The 18,088-nt window shown below is 48.2% G+C and overlaps 1 protein-coding gene across 1 annotated transcript in view; it reads left to right on the top strand.

Annotated features, from left to right (window-relative positions):
* The window catches only part of LOC143923370 (uncharacterized), a 76,680-nt gene that overhangs the window by 36,557 nt on the left and 22,035 nt on the right, over window positions 1-18,088 (top strand). The window contains exon 6 of the mRNA XM_077446995.1: window positions 7,606-7,662. Coding sequence (XP_077303121.1) covers window positions 7,606-7,662 — 57 coding nt within the window. The remainder of the gene's footprint in view (window positions 1-7,605; window positions 7,663-18,088) is intronic.

Raw genomic sequence — 18,088 nt, 5'->3', positions numbered from 1 at the left:
GGACTTTTGCGCAAATCTGGGCTTGGAGCTTGTGGAGCTGCCGGATTGGTATGCAGAATTTGCCCTCCCCCTAAATGCAAAAGCCAAGCGCGTTCGCCGTTCTCCACTCCGGAGAAGCACAGCAACAAGAAACCGAAATATGGCAAAGCTGGAAGTTCGAAAGTTGGCACGCCAAACCTGAGAGGTGCCCTGGAGCGGGACAGGTCTGGAGAATAAAGAGCGAGGCTCACTCTACAGTACCGTCACCAGCTTTTGCATCTGTTACCTTTACCAAACCGTGACCGACGAGGGTCCAATGCCATTTGACGGTGTGTAAACCTTCTTTTTGTTGATTTGGTTGCCCTGCAGCGACTGTCGGCGGACAGTATAACATCTCGACCCCCCTTTGGGGGGCACCAAACCCATCGCCACTCTCCTTCAAACGGCTCAGTAGTCCTCACTGCTTTATGGGGAATACCTGTCATCGTTTCATCTGCACGAGGAAGATTGACTGGCACCTTGATCGGGCAAACTGGATTGCCCCCCACAAGACTGGGGAGGGAGTTCACCAAGGGGTTGCAGCTCATACCTATGGAGACACAGCACGTGTTTACTATATTGCAGTGGACTACTACTCTGCCTTTCAAAGCTGCATGGTCTGTTCGGAGGGTGGCTGGGCATGTATTTTATGGTTTGCAGGATGTTGACAGGGTTGGAACGCCGCCACGACGCTTGGAAGGCGGTGGTTGCTGCGGGGTTTCCGAAGTTTGAGATGTTGATCAGTTCACTGTGTTTACAGTGCTATATATATATATGTTCTTTAAAACAGGTGGAGTTTGGGGTCGGGCGCCTCACTTCGGCGGGGCGCGGGATCCCACTCTCTCAAGGTTGATTAATGCGCTTGTTTAATAGGTTTATGTATAAGGGCCGTGTGTCGAGTGGAGATATCTTTACGTAACAACAAATTTACTCACAGTATATAGGATTCTGTGTTGGTTCATATAAGTTCCGAGTTGCCGTCTCCCTCCCTCCCTCACAAGGTGCCTTGGCTCTTCCAGGGCACCACACCGTAGCTGGATAGGGAACTATCTAGTGATAATACCTGTTCTCCTTTTACTATAGCTTTAGATCTCTCTTTTCTTGGGGCCTTGGGTCAACCTCTTAGATTAATATAATAAAATTCTCTGCCATTGAATCCACGCTTCTGAAGTCACCCACTGGTACTTTTATTTACCTTTTTGCTTTCTCTTCCAGTGCACAGGGTCCTCCGAGCCTCGAGCCTCCTGGCCACGCACCATGGCCTATACATCCCTGAGTGTTGCACCCACCGTGATATCGCATAATGTACGGGGAATGAATATCCCTGAAAAACGCACCACGCTGCTGCGAGAAGCCAAGAAGGGTAAGCCACATTTTGTGTTACTACAGGAGACACACTTTAAGACCAATGTTGTGCCTAGAATTACTGACGCGACCTATACCAGGGCTTTCCATTCCACTAATAACCTAGCCAAATCCAAAGGGGTATCAACCCTAATACATAAAAATGCGCCTTTTGAGTTGGCGGAGCAGTTAGCTGACACGGAAGGACGCTATATATTCATTAAAGGGAAGTATGGCGGAACACCCATCACTATAGCAAATGTGTACTTTCCCAACAAAGGCCATTTGACGTTCTGCAGGCATCTGATCCATCAGTTAATGGGTTTTGCAACTGGCTGCCTGGTTCTGGGTGGAGACTTTAATATACCGCTGAGCCCGCTATTGGACACATCCACGGGCAAAACCTGTGTGCGGTATAAGACCCTCCAGTGTATCAAAAAGCTCTTGCAATCCTTACATCTGATTGATGCTTGGAGATTTCGGAACCCGGACGGGCGCGACTACACATTTTACTCCACCCCCCACAATAAACACATTAGATTAGACTATCTTTTCATATCCCGGAATGATCTAGCTAAATTGACAGACGCCCGTATTGGTCTGCAAACGATCTCAGACCACGCCCCAATCGCTCTTACTCTGACTCTGACAAGGCCCTCCCCACGGGCGCAATCCTGGAGACTGAATTCCTCCTTACTTACTGACCAGACGTTGCTGCCCAATTTGAAGGCTTCCATTACTGATTTCTTTGCACGAAACGACACACCAGATGTTGACCCCTTGACCGTCTGGGAGGCTCATAAGTGTACAATGAGGGGAGAGTTGATGAAAATAGGGGCACAACGTAAGAGACTGGAGACACGGGAAATATTAGCACTGACCGACCGCATTGACAAATTAGAGACGTTGCACAAACAGTCGCTCTCGATAGATTCGGCCAGGGAACTGCTGGACTTGCGGAAAGCGCTCCAGCGGATTTTTGAAACAAAATCTAAACGATTCTTGTTCTTTAGGAAAAGAGTCTATTATGAGTCAGGGAATAAAACAGGCAGGACGCTAGCCAGAGCCCTCAAGGAGCAGAACTACAGCAATGCCATACTGGGCATTAAACAGTCCAGTGGCTCTTTGGATATCACCACAGAAGCCATCGCAGGCCATTTTCATGCATACTATTCCAATCTTTACAACCTTCCACAACAACATAGACAACCAGACATGTTAGGAGACAGAACCCAGATTATTGCAGATTTTCTTGCTAAGAGCGGTCTTCCCTCCCTCGATAACTTGGATGCTGATTCCCTAGAACAACCTATAGGGGTGACGGAGATTAGACGGGCGATTAAAGCACTGAAACTGGAAAAGAGCCCGGGTCCTGACGGGTACACAGCGATCTACTATAAGACTTTTATTGACCTTTTAGATGGACCTCTAGGGAAGGCCTTGAACTCCTTGCCCCAGTCTACAAAGGCGTCACAGGACTGGCTCTCGGCCTTTATAACGGTCCTACCGAAACCAGGGAAGGACCCCTCGGAGTGTGCGAGCTACCGGCCAATCTCACTTTTAAATTTAGATTTGAAAATTTTCGCAAAAATTCTGGCGGAAAGATTAAAACCGTTTCTGGCTAATTTGATAGGCCCGGAACAGGTGGGCTTTATGCCGGGGAGGGAAGCCAAGGACAATGTTATCAAGTCCTTGCTGCTGATCCACGCGGCGGAACGGGGTGAGGTCGAGGGCCTTCTTCTGTCTACAGACGCGGAGAAGGCCTTCGACAGAGTGGCGTGGGACTACATGATGGCCACGTGCAGGCATGTGGGCTTGGGCACAAACATGTTAGCCTGGATCTCGACTCTATACCGGGATCCCACGGCACAACTGAAAATAAATGGCACACTATCCGAGAGGGTCCGTATCGCTAATGGGACAAGACAGGGCTGTCCGTTGTCTCCGCTGTTATTTATTTTGACTCTGGAGCCGTTTATCAGGCTGATTAATTTAGATCCCTCCATAAGCGGCTTTCGGGTGGTGGGCGGGGAGTTCAAGGTTGCAGCCTATGCAGACGATTTGCTTTTTTTCCTGACTTCCCCACACACGTCTCTCCCTAACTTGATGAAAGCTTTTAAACAATATGGATACATATCCAACCTAAAAATAAACTACGCGAAATCTGAGGCCTTGAACGTGACATTACCGGCCCAGACTTTTATCTCGACGAAAGCCAATTCACCCTTTAGATGGGAATCTCATTCCCTGAATTACTTGGGAATTAGATTGCCTTCGCAGGTATCCCAGGCCTTTGAGCAAAACTTTACGCCCGTATTTAAGTCCATTGAACAAGACCTTGCGAGATGGCACACGGGAAACTTCTCATGGTTTGGGCGTGCAGCGATCGTCAAAATGACAGTTCTTCCCAGGCTTCTTTATTTGTTCCGCACACTTCCCATCAAGATCCCGAGGCGATGGTTTCATGCCCTCCGATCGTTGATCATGAAGTTCACCTGGGCGCATAAAAAGCCAAGAATTAAGTATGAATCTTTGATTAGATCAAAGGAGCATGGAGGACTGGGAATACCTGATTTTCACAACTACTATGTGGCTGCACATGTAGCGAGAATCATAGATTGGCACTGCCATGGCAACACTAAGGACTGGGTTGCGCTGGAGATGTCAATCATCTCATTACCGCTGACTTTCTCACCCTGGATTCCTTGGGTGGCATATCCGGACGACCTGAAACGGCACCTGCTAACTGGGACGACACTTAGGCTGATACAGGATCTCCCCCAACAGACCGAAATCACTTCAGGCAGAGGACCCTTGACACCACTTCACGACAACCCAGACTTCATACCGGGGCTAGGTAACCCACAGCTTCAGACCATCAATGGAGATAGACCCTTACTAGCCAAGGACTGTTACACACACAACGAGGTGAAAGGTCTCCCGGAAATGAAAGGGGACTTAGGCCGGCCCAGGCTAACTTTCTGGACTTACCTCCAAATGCGGAGTTATCTCCAAACACACAGGAAGTTAGGCACGTTTACTAGGCGCTTGACAGGCTTTGAGTCGGTGTGTCTCTCTGGTTCACAAATCAATAAGGCTACCTCAATAGCATATGAGTGGTCGCAGGAGGCTAAACAGCCAATAGGTGACGGACCCGGGAGACGATGGTCGGAGGACCTTCAGGTAACAATTAGTGTGAAACAGTGGAGGAGTGCTTGTGTGTTAGCTCATAAGTGCTCAATCAGCACTAAAATTCAGGAATTGGCCTTCAAATTACTGACACAATGGTAGCTGACCCCCCAAAGGTTACACAGATGGAATCCGCAGGTTCCCGAAATTTGTTGGAGGTGTCAGAGAGGGGTGGGTTCCTTACTGCACATCTGGTGGGACTGTCCGCTGATTGTTCCCTTTTGGGATGCAGTGAGGAAGCACATTAGAGCGATGACAGGAACCACTTTGACCCTGGATGCTGCTGGCTGCTTGTTACACATATCCAGCTGGTCCCTGAAGAAATACAAGCGCTCCCTCACCGTACATCTACTGAATGCGGCAAAATCCCAGTGCACTGGAAGTCCTCCTTGGTCCCTTCTGTGAAAGATTGGCTACACAGAGTTGTAGACATTTATGAAATGGAAAACACAAGGGCTCAGGCAGATGAAAAAGTGGAGAGTTTCCTGGGAACTTGGCAACCATGGATTATCTTCAAGCACTCTGCGACATTCACAGAGATTGTCTCAGGTTGAGATGGGGTGGCACACCGCTCTTTAGGAATGATCCACATTTCCCAAAGCCACGTGGAGGCGATTCCTCTGGTTCTGGGGGTTGACTCTCACTTTCTTTTTTCTGATCTCCCCTTCCCCTCTTCCATTCTTATCACTCTTCATCTACTTACTCGTCTATCTTATTTTTTGTTTCCTCTTCCCCTCAAGGCCCCTATCACCCCCCCTCTTCCTGAGCTTTTTTCCGCAATTTTCTGCTACCTACTCTTTCTATAATTCTCTTCTGAGGCCGCGTACACACGCGGGGACTGTTCGCTGAAACTGTCCGCTGAAACCAAGTTTCAGCGGACAGTCCGCTCGTGTGTGGGCTTTCAGCGGACAGTTTCAGCGAACAGTCCGCTGAACAAGGTTTTTCGGAAATTCCGAAAAACTGTCCGCTGACACCTTGTTTCAGCGGACAGTCCCCGCGTGTGTAGGCTTGTTCGTCAAACAAAGTTCCGCGCATGCTCAGAAAGGATTTTCACGCCGAAAGTTATAATGCAGTGTATAGGACGTCGTATTTTTCGTCCCGTCGTACGTGCCGTTCACGTCATCGCGCACGGTTTCAGCAAACTGTTCGTCCGTCGTGTGTGGCCATGTCCGTCCATGCTAATTTTGAGCGGACTGTTTGCCGAAACTGTTTGACGGACAAAGTTGGGCGAACAGTCCCCGCGTGTGTACGCGGCCTGAGGCTTTATGACTCTCCCACTCCTGTCAAACACAATGGAAACATGTTCTCTGGTTATATCTGCACGTGGTATTCGAACTATGTATGTTGATTTCATTTAATAGCACTGCTATAGGATTTTATATCACCGCTTAAAGTGGAGCTATTTGGCTAATGTGATAGCTACCATACTGTACTACTTTAGTGCCAGCTCCTAGTATGATGTATTTTGGTTCTATAGACAACCTTCAGCTTATTTGATTGTATAGCCATAGATCACATTGTGTTTCTTGTTCACATTGTATTATTATTGGCCTCAATAAACTCTTTAAAGTAAAAAAAAAAAAAAAGAAAATTACTTAGAACCCCAAACATTATATATATTTTTTTCTAACACCCTAGAGAATAAAATGTCGTTGCAATACTTTCTGTAACACCGTATTTGCGCTGCGGTCTTACAAGCGCACTTTTTGGGGAAAAGATTCACTTTTTTAATTAAAAAATAAGACAACAGTAAAGGTAGCCCAGTTTTTTATTTATTTTTGTTGATATTGTGAAAGATAATGTTACGCTGAGTAAATTGATACCCAACATGTCACGCTTCAAAATGGCGCCCACTCGTTGATTGGCGACAATCTTTTAACCTTAAAAAATCTCCATAGGCGACATTTAAAAAAATTCTACAGGTTGCATGTTTTGAGTTACGAAGGAGGTCTATCGCTAGAATTATTGCTCTCGCTCTACCGATCGTGTGTGGTTTGAACACCATTTTCATATGCGGGTGCCTCTCACGTATTCGTTCGCTTCTGCACATGAGCTCGGCGGGACAGGGCGCATTTACATTTTTTTTTCCTTCTTTATTTTGCCTTTTATTTTTAGAGGGGTATAGAGCTCATATAGGATGCGTGCGCACCGTGTCACCGAGGAGCCGATGCTTGTGCCCGACGGCAGCGATGTCTGCCGGGCACCCGCAATTGCTCCGGACAGAGCAGGTATGTGTGTGTGTGTCCACACTCTCTCAGGGGAGAGGAGACAGATTGTGTGTTCCTAGCATATAGGAACACCAATCGGTCTCCTCCCCCTGTCAGTCCCATCCCCCCTACAGTTAGAACACACATTAAGGGAACATATTTAACCCCTTGATCGCCCCCTAGTGTTAACCCCTTCCCAGCCAGATTCATTTATACAGTAATCAGTGGCTATTTTTAGCAACGATCACTATAAATGTGAATGGTCCCAAAATAGTGTCAAAAGTGTCCGATGTGTTCGCCGCAATGTTGCAGTCCCGATAAAAAATGCTAATCACTGCCATTACTAGTAAAAAAAAAAAAAATAATAATCATAAAAATGCCATAAATATATGCTTTATTTTAAAGACGCTATAACTTTTGCACAAACCAATCAATATACGCTTATTGCATTTTTTTTTTATACCAAAAATATGTAGAAGAATACATATTGGTCTAAACCGAGGAAGAAATTTGTTTTTGTTTTTTTTTTAATTTGGATATTTATTATACTAAAAAGTTAAAAACATTGTATTTTTTTTTTCAAAATTGACGCGTTTTTTTTTTTGTTTGTTTATTGCACAAAAAATAAAAACGCAGAGGTGATCAAATACCACCAAAAGAAAGCTCTATTTGTGGTGGAAAAAGGACGTCAATAATTTTTTATTTTTTTTGGGTACAACATCGCACGACCGCGCAATTGTCAGTTAAATTGACGCAGTGCCGTATCGGAAAAAAATGGTCCAGTCAGGAAGGGGGCAAATCCTTCCAGGGCTGAAGTGGTTAAACTTTGCACAATTAATATTAACAGGTAATGAAGACGATGAAGATCCTGGCGATGGATATGATCTTATTATCGCTCCTGAAGATGGGTTGCCATTGTTATCTCAATTCAAAGGTATTATTACTCAATTACCTCAAATTTCTCATTCCCTACAATGTCTGGTGACCAGAGAAGCCTGGGATCTCATTGGCCGACTGGCTTCATGAAGAAGCACACTAGATGGACAAAAGTTAGTTGGACGACTGATCATCACACCTACATTATATGGTCAAAAGTTTGTGCCCCCCCCCCCCCTCTTCAAATGATTAAGTTTAAATATTTGAAGTGAAGGTCACTGGTAACCCTACAACATACACAGACATTGGGGAGAATTGGGCCTCTTGCCACCCTTGTGGTACCAGTTTGGTGAAAACCCTTTTCTGTTCCACCATGACAGCGATGAGATGAAATGTGAATTAACAGCATTTCAAATGTCTTTATTTTTCCTTTGTAAATGTCACGTCTGCTATACTATGTTGTTTACATGGAAGAGATGCAACACTTCACAGGTAGGTTAAGGTGACCTCTTGACAGGCATGTACTGGCCGTCGGGACTACTGGGAGTTTCCTGGTGGGCCAATGGCTCAGTGGGCCACTCTGATGTAAGGGGGCTGGTGATGGGACACTCTGATGTAAGGGGGCTGGTGATGGGACACTCTGATATAAGGGGGTGGTGATGGGACACTCTGATGTAAGGGAGCTGGTGATGGGACCCTCTGATGTAAGGGGGCTGGTGATGGGACACTCTGATGTAAGGGAGCTGGTGATGGGACACTCTGATGTAAGGGAGCTGGTGATGGGACACTCTGATGTAAGGGAGCTGGTGATGGGACACTCTGATGTAAGGGAGCTGGTGATGGGACACTCTGATGTAAGGGAGCTGGTGATGGGACACTCTGATGTAAGGGAGCTGGTGATGGGACACTCTGATGTAAGGGGGTGCTGATGGGACACTCTGATGTAAGGGGGTGCTGATGGGCCACTCTGATGTAACGGAGCTGGTGATGGGACACTCTGATGTAAGGGAGCTGGTGATGGGACACTCTGATGTAAGGGGGTGGTGATGGGACATTCTGATGTAAGGGGGCTGGTGATGGGACACTCTGATGTAAGGGGGCTGGTTATGGGACACTCTGATGTAAGGGGGCTGGTGATGGGACACTCTGATGTAAGAGGGTTGGTAATGGGACACTCTGATGTAAGGGGGTTGGTAATGGGACACTCTGATGTAAGGGAGCTGGTAATGGGACACTCTGATGTAAGGGGGTTGCTGATGGGACACTCAAAATGTAAGTGGGCCGATCTGGATGAAGTCCAGGGCCAAATTTCTGTCCCAGTCCAGCCCTGCCCCTTGAGCAGGTTTTTTAAAGGAATAGTGCATTTGCAATATTGTACTTTGAACATTTTTACAGTAATTCTAAAGCCGCGTACACACGGGCTATGGTCTACTTAGTCCGTCGAAACACATTTCAGCGGACAGTCCGCTCGTGTGTGTGCTTCAGCGGACTTTTTCAGCGTGCAGTCTGGCGTACTAAGTATTTCGGATTTTTCGAAATTCTGTCCGTCATACTCGCATTTCAGCGGACAATCCGGCCGTGTGTATGCCAGTCCGCCGTACTTTTGAAATGAGCGGACTTTTCCCGCCCGGAGAAAAGTCCACTCATTTCAAGCGGGTCTCCAGGTAGGCGGGGCCCGCGAAGGAGACGCCGCCTGGTATGGACTTAAAGGGGAACCCCAACGCCGAAAAAAATTGGCGTGGGGGTCCCCCCAAGTCAACAACAGACCCTTGTCCGAGCACGCTACCCGGCCGGCCAGGAAAGGGGGGCGAGCGAGCGCCCCCCCCCCCTCCTGAGCCGTACCAGGCCGCGTGCCCTCAACATGTGGGGGTGCCGTGGGGAAGGGGGGGCGCGCGGCCCCCCCACCCCAAAGCACCTTGTCCCCATGTTGATGAGGACAAGGGCCTCTTCCCGACAACCCTGGCCGTTGGTTATCGGGGTCTGCGGGCGGGGGCTTATCGGAATCCGGGAGCCCCCTTTAATAAGGGGGCCCCGGATACCGGCCCCCCACCCTATGTGAATGAGTATGGGGTACAATGTACCCCTACCCATTCACCTGTAAAATAAAAGTACAAAAAAAACACAACACACGAGATAAAATACTTTATTGCACAGCTCCGGGGGTCTTCCGTCTTCGGGGTCTTCTCGCCGGACTCCTCCGCTATCTTCTTGTAGCTCTTTTGCTAGCGGAGGAGTCCGGCTTTCTTCCTCACCGCCGGCCTCTTCTCCCGACTTTGCGGGCCCCGCCTACCTGGAGACGCGCTCGAAATGAGCGGACTTACCTCCGCGTGTGTGGGCGAGTCCGTTCATTTCAAAAGTAGGGCGGATAGTACGGCAGACTTAGTACGCCGTATTAGTCCGCTCAAAAAGTGCCGTGTGTGGGCAAGTAGCCCGTTCGGAAATTCCGACGGACAGTCGGGCGTACTTTTCCGCCACACTAAGTACGTCATACAGTTTGACCGTGTGTACGCGGCATAAGGTTAAAACTTTTTTTTTTTTTGATAGTATAGAGAGATTAGAACCCCTGTCAGGTTTTATTGCTGCCTGTGCCCCCATTAGGGTGATTCACCGTCTCTATTTGTCCTGTTTACCGTTATCACCGAAAGTGAAAGAAAATATAAAATTTTGGGTTGACACTAGGGATGCACCGAAATTTCAGCGGGCCAAAACATATCGGCCAAAAATTGTGTTTTCGGCACTTTGCCGAAAGAGAAATCACGCCGATAATGGTGCTGAAAATGGGGCGGGGCCTGGTCCCTGGTGCCGCCCATTACTGGGGGGTTTCCTTCTGGCGCTGCGCGCCACAGTCCTCTCCTCTCTTCTCCTCCTCCCCTCCCTCCTCGCGTGATCTCCGTGTGTCATGGAGCTTAACTACACAGACCACAGTAACAATGTCCCGCCTCCTGTACCATGTCCCCAGTCTCTGACCATCTCTTGTATCATGTCCGCAGTCTCTGACCATCTCCTGTATCATGTCCGCAGTCTCTGGCCATCTCCTGTATCATGTCCGCAGTCTCTGACCATCTCCTGTATCATGTCCGCAGTCTCTGACCATCTCCTGTACCATATCTGCAGTCTCTAACCATCTCCTGTATCATGTCCTCAGTCTCTAACCATCTCCTGTACCATGTCTGCAGTCTCTGACCATCTCCTGTATCATGTCCGCAGTCTCTGACCATCTCCTGTGCCATGTCCGCAGGCTCTGACCATCTCCTGTACCATGTCTGCAGTCTCTAACCATCTCCTATAGTATGCCCGCAGTCTCTGGCCATCTCCTGTATCATGTCCGCAGTCTCTGACCATCTCCTGTATCATGTCCGCAGTGTCTGACGATCTCCTGTACCATGTTTGTAGTCTCTGACCATCTCCTGTACCATGTCCGCAGTCTCTGACCATCTCCTGTATCATGTCCGCAGTCTCTAACCATCTCCTGTACCATGTCTGCAGTCTCTGACCATCTCCTGTATCATGTCCGCAGTCTCTAACCATCTCCTTTACCATGCCCCCAGTCTCTGACCATCTCCTGTACCATGTCTGCAGTCTCTGACCATCTCCTGTACCATGTCTGCAGTCTCTGACCATCTCCTGCATCATATCTGCTAGAGGTGCACCGCATGGAAATTTTGCTAATACTATTATGTGTTATATAAAAAATGTATACATTTTATTTAAAATGTATAAAAATATTTTTTTAAAACAGTCATTTTCAGTATAGGTTTTGGTTTTCGGCCTAGTGTATTTTTCATTTTCGGTATCGCTTTCGACACCAAAAAACCCATTTGTGCACCCCTAGTTGACACTAGAACAGTAATAGAGGGAAAACCATCCATTGGGGACACTAGTTCTAATGACACCCCATGATTCCCAATCCCTGGCTATGAAGGTATTTCCTCTCACTTCCCATTTTGGCTATGGAATGGGAAGTAAAGGGAAATCTCCCCAAAAGGACACAGAAATAACTGATGAGGTTATAAACCCTCCCTTATTCTATCCAAAATGAAAAAGTGTTGTCTTTAATTCTACTTTATATTTTCTGCTTCCTACAAAATGGTATTTTTAAGTGACTATTAGCCTTAACAATTAAATTGATTTGATCAATTTGGCTTCCGTTGACTTGTATATGGTTCAATTAGGTAGCCAAACTTTTGCTATATTTGTCCAAACCTCCCAAAACTGAACTGTGTTTTCTGCTCATCCTCAAACCTTACCTATTGTAAAGCCATGCAGATTTGGATCTAGAAAGCCACAGAAGATGATGGCTGTTTTGCCCTCTATGGGCGTAATATTGTTCCTCTGATCATTCTCATGGTAATTGGAATCTCCATCTTAGGCTGGATTCACACCTATGGCAGTTTTAGTGCTTTTTGCATTTTGCAGATTTGTACTACAGTCCATCTACCATGGTTTCCTATGGAACACGTTCTGTTGTGCAAATCTGCAAATTGCAAAAAGCACTAAAAATGCCATAGGTGTGAATCCAGTCTTAGGCCTGGTTCAGATCTATGCATTTTTAGTGTATTTTCAGTTTTGCTGACGCACACTACACTCCATTTAACATGGTTTCCTATGGGTCATAGTACACATCCATGCATTTTAAGGGCCAGGGACCTGCAGGTTGTGTTTTTGGTTTCCGTAGACTTCAGTGGATCAAAAAACGTTTATTGAAAAACGCAAAATGCACCTAGAATATTCCTTATACTATTCCTTAAACTAAAAATTGTTCCCTAATTAAAAAAAAAAAAAAAAAAAAAAAAAACTACCTATAGTTACATAGTAACAATAGTCCAATCAGTTCAACCTGTGTACGTGTGTGTGCGTCAGTGTCTATAATAATTTCCCATATCCCTGTATGTTGTGTTCTTTAACCACTTTCAGACCGGACCAATTTGCTGGTCAAAGACCAGACCACTTTTTGCGATTCGGCACTGCGTCGTTTTAACTGACAATTGCGCGGTCGTGCGACGTGGCTCCCAAACAAAATTGACGTCCTTTTTGTTCCCACAAATAGAGCTTTCTTTTGGTGGTATTTGATCACCCCTGCGGTTTTTATTTTTTGCGCTATAAACAAAAATAGAGCGACAATTTTGAAAAAAACGCATAATTTTTTACTTTTTGTTATAATAAATATCCCCCAAAAATATATAAAAAAACATTTTTTCCCTCAGTTTAGGCCGATACGTATTCTTCTACATATTTTTGGTAAAAAAATCGCAATAAGCGATTATTGATTGGTTTGCGCAAAAGTTATAGCGTTTACAAAATAGGGATAGTTTTATAGCATTTTTATTAATAATTTTTTATTATTTTTTTTTTTTACTAGTAATGGCGGCGATCAGCGATTTTTACTGTGACTGCGACATTGTGGGGGACCCATCGGACATTTTTGACACATTTTTGGGACCATTGTCATGTATACAGTAATCACTGCTATATAAATGCAGTGATTCCTGTGTAAATGACAATGGCAGTGAAGGGGTTAACCAGTGGGTGGCAGTGTAGGGGTTAAGTGTTCCTAGGGGTGTGTTACTAACTGTGGGGGGGTTGGGCTTTCATTTAGTGAACACTGATCTCTGCTCCAATCACATGGAGCAGAGATCAGCGTCACTAGTTGCTAGGCAGAATGGAGAAATGCTGTTTACTCGGCATTTCCTCCATTCGGCCGCTCCATGAGACAATCGCGGGGATGCCCGTGGCGATCGAGTTCACAGGTCCCGCGACCGGACTCACGGGGGTCCCGAACCAGCGCGGGAGCGCGCCGCCGGCGGCGCGCTCCCAATGGCAGGGCGGCATTGAATATTGGACGTACCTGTACGCCAATATGCCTGCCCGTGCCATTCTGTCGACGTACATCGTCGTGCGCTGGTCGGGAAGTGGTTAACCACTTGCCATATAGCAGAATGACGACGGCAAAGTGGTTTCAATATCTTGACTGGGCATCATATGAAGTCCTCAGGATATTAAGCTGCTGCGCGCCCCCCCGGGGGGCTCTCCTCGCGGCGATCGTTGTTGCGGTGTGTCAGTCTGACACCCTGCAACTACGATCTCGGTAGGATGCCTGTGGCCAATCATAGCTCAGGCTGTGTAGTGCACGCCCCACACTATATAAGGCCGCCAGCGCGGCGGCCTTGTGTAGTGTGTTGGCGTCTGAAGCAGTGGGTGTTCTGTGTACCTTCAACACAGTACACACCGATCGTTTTCAGTCGATTTTCGATCTTGCTGTTGTGTAGTGGTTATTGTCTGCGTGCCCTGACCGCAGTATACACCACTATATTCACCTCACCTATATAGCTAGTGATCTATCTTTTATAATAGAGCTTGCAGTCAGTAGTGTTAGGAGCTTGTGCGTGCTGTCTGTGCGCTCTGTACCCAGTACACACCGCTATATCCACCTACATAGCTCTTCTCTATTTGAGCCCACTTGCCATCTGCAGGAGTTATTGGAAGTTGTGTGTGCCTCCAGCACAGCACAGTATACATCTGAATATACCCCTTTATCTCTGGTGTTCTATAATAAAGGCATCTGCAGGAGTTAGTGGGTGTTCTGCGTACCTTCAACACAATACACACCGATCGTTTTCGGACGATTTTCGATCTTGCTGTTGTGTAGTGGTTGTTGCCTGCGTGCCCTGACCGCAGTATACACCACTATATTCACCTCACCTATATAGCTAGTGATCTATCTTTTATAATAGAGCTTGCAGTCAGTAGTGTTAGGAGCTTGTGCGTGCTGTCTGCGTGCTCTGTACCCAGTATATACCGCTATATCCACCTACATAGCTCTTCTCTATTTGAGCCCACTTGCCATCTGCAGGAGTTATTGGAAGTTGTGTGTGCCTCCAGCACAGCACAGTATACATCTGAATATGCCCCTTTATCTCTGGTGTTCTATAATAAAGGCATCTGCAGGAGTTAGTGGGTGTTCTGTGTACCTTCAACACAGTACACACCGATCGTTTTCGGACGATTTTCGATCTTGCTGTTGTGTAGTGGTTGTTGTCTGCCTGCCCTGACCGCAGTATACACCGCTATATTCACCTCACCTATATAGCTAGTGATCTATCTTTTATAATAGAGCTTGCAGTCAGTAGTGTTAGGAGATAGTGCGTGCTGTCTGCATGCTCTGTACCCAGTACATACCGCTATATCCACCTACATAGCTCTTCTCTATTTGAGCCCAATTGCCATCTGCAGGATTTATTGGAAGTTGTGTGTGCCTCCAGCACAGCACAGTATACATCTGTATATACCCCTTTATCTCTGGTGTTCTATAATAAAGGCATCTGCAGGAGTTAGTGGGTGTTGTGTGCCTCTAGCACAATATACACTACCCAACTGCTGTTTTACCCAACTCCCTTTAGGCCATTACCATCTCTGGAAGGCCAGCAAGGAGAGGCAGACAGGCGCGAGCCGATAAAAGAGGGCAAGCAGGCTCTGTGTCTAGAGACAACAGTGCTGGTCATGGATGCGGTGCATTGTCATCAGCACGTGGCCATGGGACACGCTTGTCCTTCTTTTCGGCAGCTGGACATGTTGAGCCGCAACATGCCAACGACTTGGTAGAGTGGATGACCAAGCCCTCTTCATCCTCCTCATTCTCTCTCACCCAGTCTCAGGGTACTAGCAAAGCAGCTGCCAGCGCATCGTCTTCCCTCCTCTCAATGTCATCATCAGTGACTCCTTCCCTAGACCCACCACGTCCTCCTGAGGAGTCTCCTGAACTCTTTGAGCACAGTGTTGGGTACATGCTCCAGGAGGATGCCCAGTGTTTTGTGGGCTCTGATGATGACACTCAGCTAGAGGAAGGCAGTAGCGTGAGCGCAGAGAGAGGGGATGCTCAAGAAGGACAGCAATCTGGCAGTCATTTTCCACAAGCTGCAGCATACTGCCAGGTTTGCTACAGCGATGAAGAGGGAGGGGATGATGAGGGCACTGACTCCACATGGATGCCTGGAAGGAGAGAGGAGGAGGAGGAGGAGGAGGCACATGTCTAATGAGGCAGGATGCCCTCCGGGGGCCAGCTTAGGGGCAGCACACCGACTGAATCACACCGCAGAGCTCCGCCTGTGCAGGGCGCTGCCTCTGCGCGTTATTCTAAAAGTTCTTTGGTGTGGGCCTTTTTTGAGACGAGTGCATCAGATCGCACCGCTGCTATTTGCAACATATGTCTCAAGTGTATCTCGCGTGGCCAAAACATCAGCCGCTTGGGCACCACATGCTTGACCAGACATATGTTGACCTGCCATGCAGCTCGTTGGCAAGCGTACCTCAAAGACCCACACCAAAGAACAAAGCGGACCTCTCCTTGCTCCCCATCAGCTGGCATCTCCAACCCCACTAGACCTTCAGTCCTCTCTGAAACCTGCTCTGAGAGGAATAAAGGTTTAGAATTAGGTGTGTCACAGCCAAGTGCTTCCGGGAACTCTGCTAGCGGTACACCCACGTCCGATTATAGCAGGCAAATGTCCCTGCCCCAGCTGCTGGACCGGCGAAAGAAGTTCACTCCCAGCCATCCACATGCCCAGAGGTTGAATGCTAGCTTGGCTAAATTGCTAGCACTTCAACTGCTGCCTTTTCAGTTGGTAGGCTCTGCCCCCTTCCGTGAGTTTGTACAATGTGCGGTTCCTCAGTGGCAGGTCCCCAAACGCCACTTTTTCTCACGGAAGGCGATTCCGGCTCTCTACCGGCATGTGGAAGGCAATGTCCTTGCCTCGCTGGACAGGGCGGTCAGCGGTAAGGTGCATATTACCGCTGACTCATGGTCCAGCAGGCATGGACAGGGACGTTACCTGTCTTTCACGGCCCATTGGGTCACTCTTCTGGCAGCTAGGAAGGATGCAGGACAAGGTGCAGTAGTGTTGGAGGTTGTTCCGCCACCACTCCTCCAAAATGCTACTATTGGTTGTGACACATCTCTCCTCCACCCCCTCCTCTTCTTCTTCCTCCATGGCCTCTTCCAGTGCTCTGTCCTCAGAACCAGCGGTGCTTCGTAGGCGTTCCAGGGGCTACGCAAGTATGCAGGCAAAATGATGCCATGCCGTGCTTGCGCTGGTTTGTTTGGGGGACAGGAGCCACACTGGGGCGGATGTTTTGTCAGCTCTGCAGGGGCAGGCCGAGAGGTGGTTGACGCCACGCCAGCTTAAGCCAGGAATGGTGGTTTGTGGCAATGGCACCAACCTCCTCTCCGCCCTCCGACAGGGACAACTGACCCATGTGCCCTGTGTAGCTCACATCCTTAACCTGGTGGTGCAGCGGTTCCTTGGCAGGTACCCCGGCTTACAGGATGTCTTGAAGCAGGCCAGGAAAGTCTGTGTGCATTTCCGCCGATCATTTAATGCCTGTGCTCGGCTGGCTGAGCTCCAAAAGGAGTTGAACCTGCCCAAGAACCACCTTATATGTGACATGCCCACCAGGTGGAACTCAACGTCGGCCATGCTGCAGCGGCTGCACACGCAGCAGAGGGCCATCAATGAGTACCTGTGCGACTACGGCACCAGGACAGGGTCAGGGGAGCTCGGTTTTTTCTCGCCACGCCAGTGGGGCATGATCAGGGATGCATGCACTGTCCTGTCACCGTTTGAGGAGGCCACAAGGATGGTGAGCAGTGACAGTGCATGCATCAGTGACACTGTACCTCTTGTCCACCTCTTGGAGCATACGCTGCGTGGAATAATGGACAGGGCACTTGAGGCTGGCACTCAGCAGCAGCAGTCTTGTAGGGATGATTTACAGTCCCAAGAAACACGTGGACTTGTACGTGGCTGGGAGGAGGTAGCTGCGGATCATGTTGTCCTTAGTGACCCAGAGGACTCCGGACCGAATGCCTCAGCTAACCTACGCTGCATGGCCTCCCTGATCCTGCAAAGCCTGCTTAAGGATCCTCGTATTCTTCAGATCAAGGAGAGGGACCATTACTGGCTGGCCACTCTCCTTGATCCACGGTACAAGGGTAAGGATGCCGACCTTATCTTGCCATCGCAGAGGGAGCAGAGGATGAGACATCTCCGGGAGGCCTTGCAGAAAGGTCTGTGCAACGCGTTCCCAGAGACTGGGAGGTTACAAACTCCTGGTCCTGGACAACCTGTTGCTGAGGCATTGGTCAGAAGGAGCGGTGGAGAAGGTGGCCGTCTGACCAATGCTTTCAGACAATTTTTTAGTCGGCAGCCCCAAGGTATGATCGTTTCCAGCAACCATCGCCAGCGTCTGATTTACATGGTGCAGGAATACCTAGGGGCAAGGTCAGACTTGGACACCTTTCCCACCGAAATTACTCTGGCTTACTGGGTCTTGAGGATGGATCACTGGCCAGAGCTTGCACAGTATGCAATTGAGCTACTGGCCTGTCCTGCATCCAGCGTTCTTTCGGAACGCACCTTCAGTGCTGCTGGTGGCTTTGTTACCGATCACAGGGTGCGCCT

The sequence above is a fragment of the Lithobates pipiens genome, unplaced genomic scaffold, assembly GCF_037356315.1.
Source record: "Lithobates pipiens isolate NorthernLeopardFrog02 unplaced genomic scaffold, aLitPip1_a1.2 Scaffold_22, whole genome shotgun sequence".
Taxonomy (NCBI): Eukaryota; Metazoa; Chordata; class Amphibia; order Anura; family Ranidae; genus Lithobates; species Lithobates pipiens.
The sequence above is the reverse complement of the archived record's forward strand: the minus strand, read 5'-3'. Positions and strand labels throughout refer to the sequence as shown.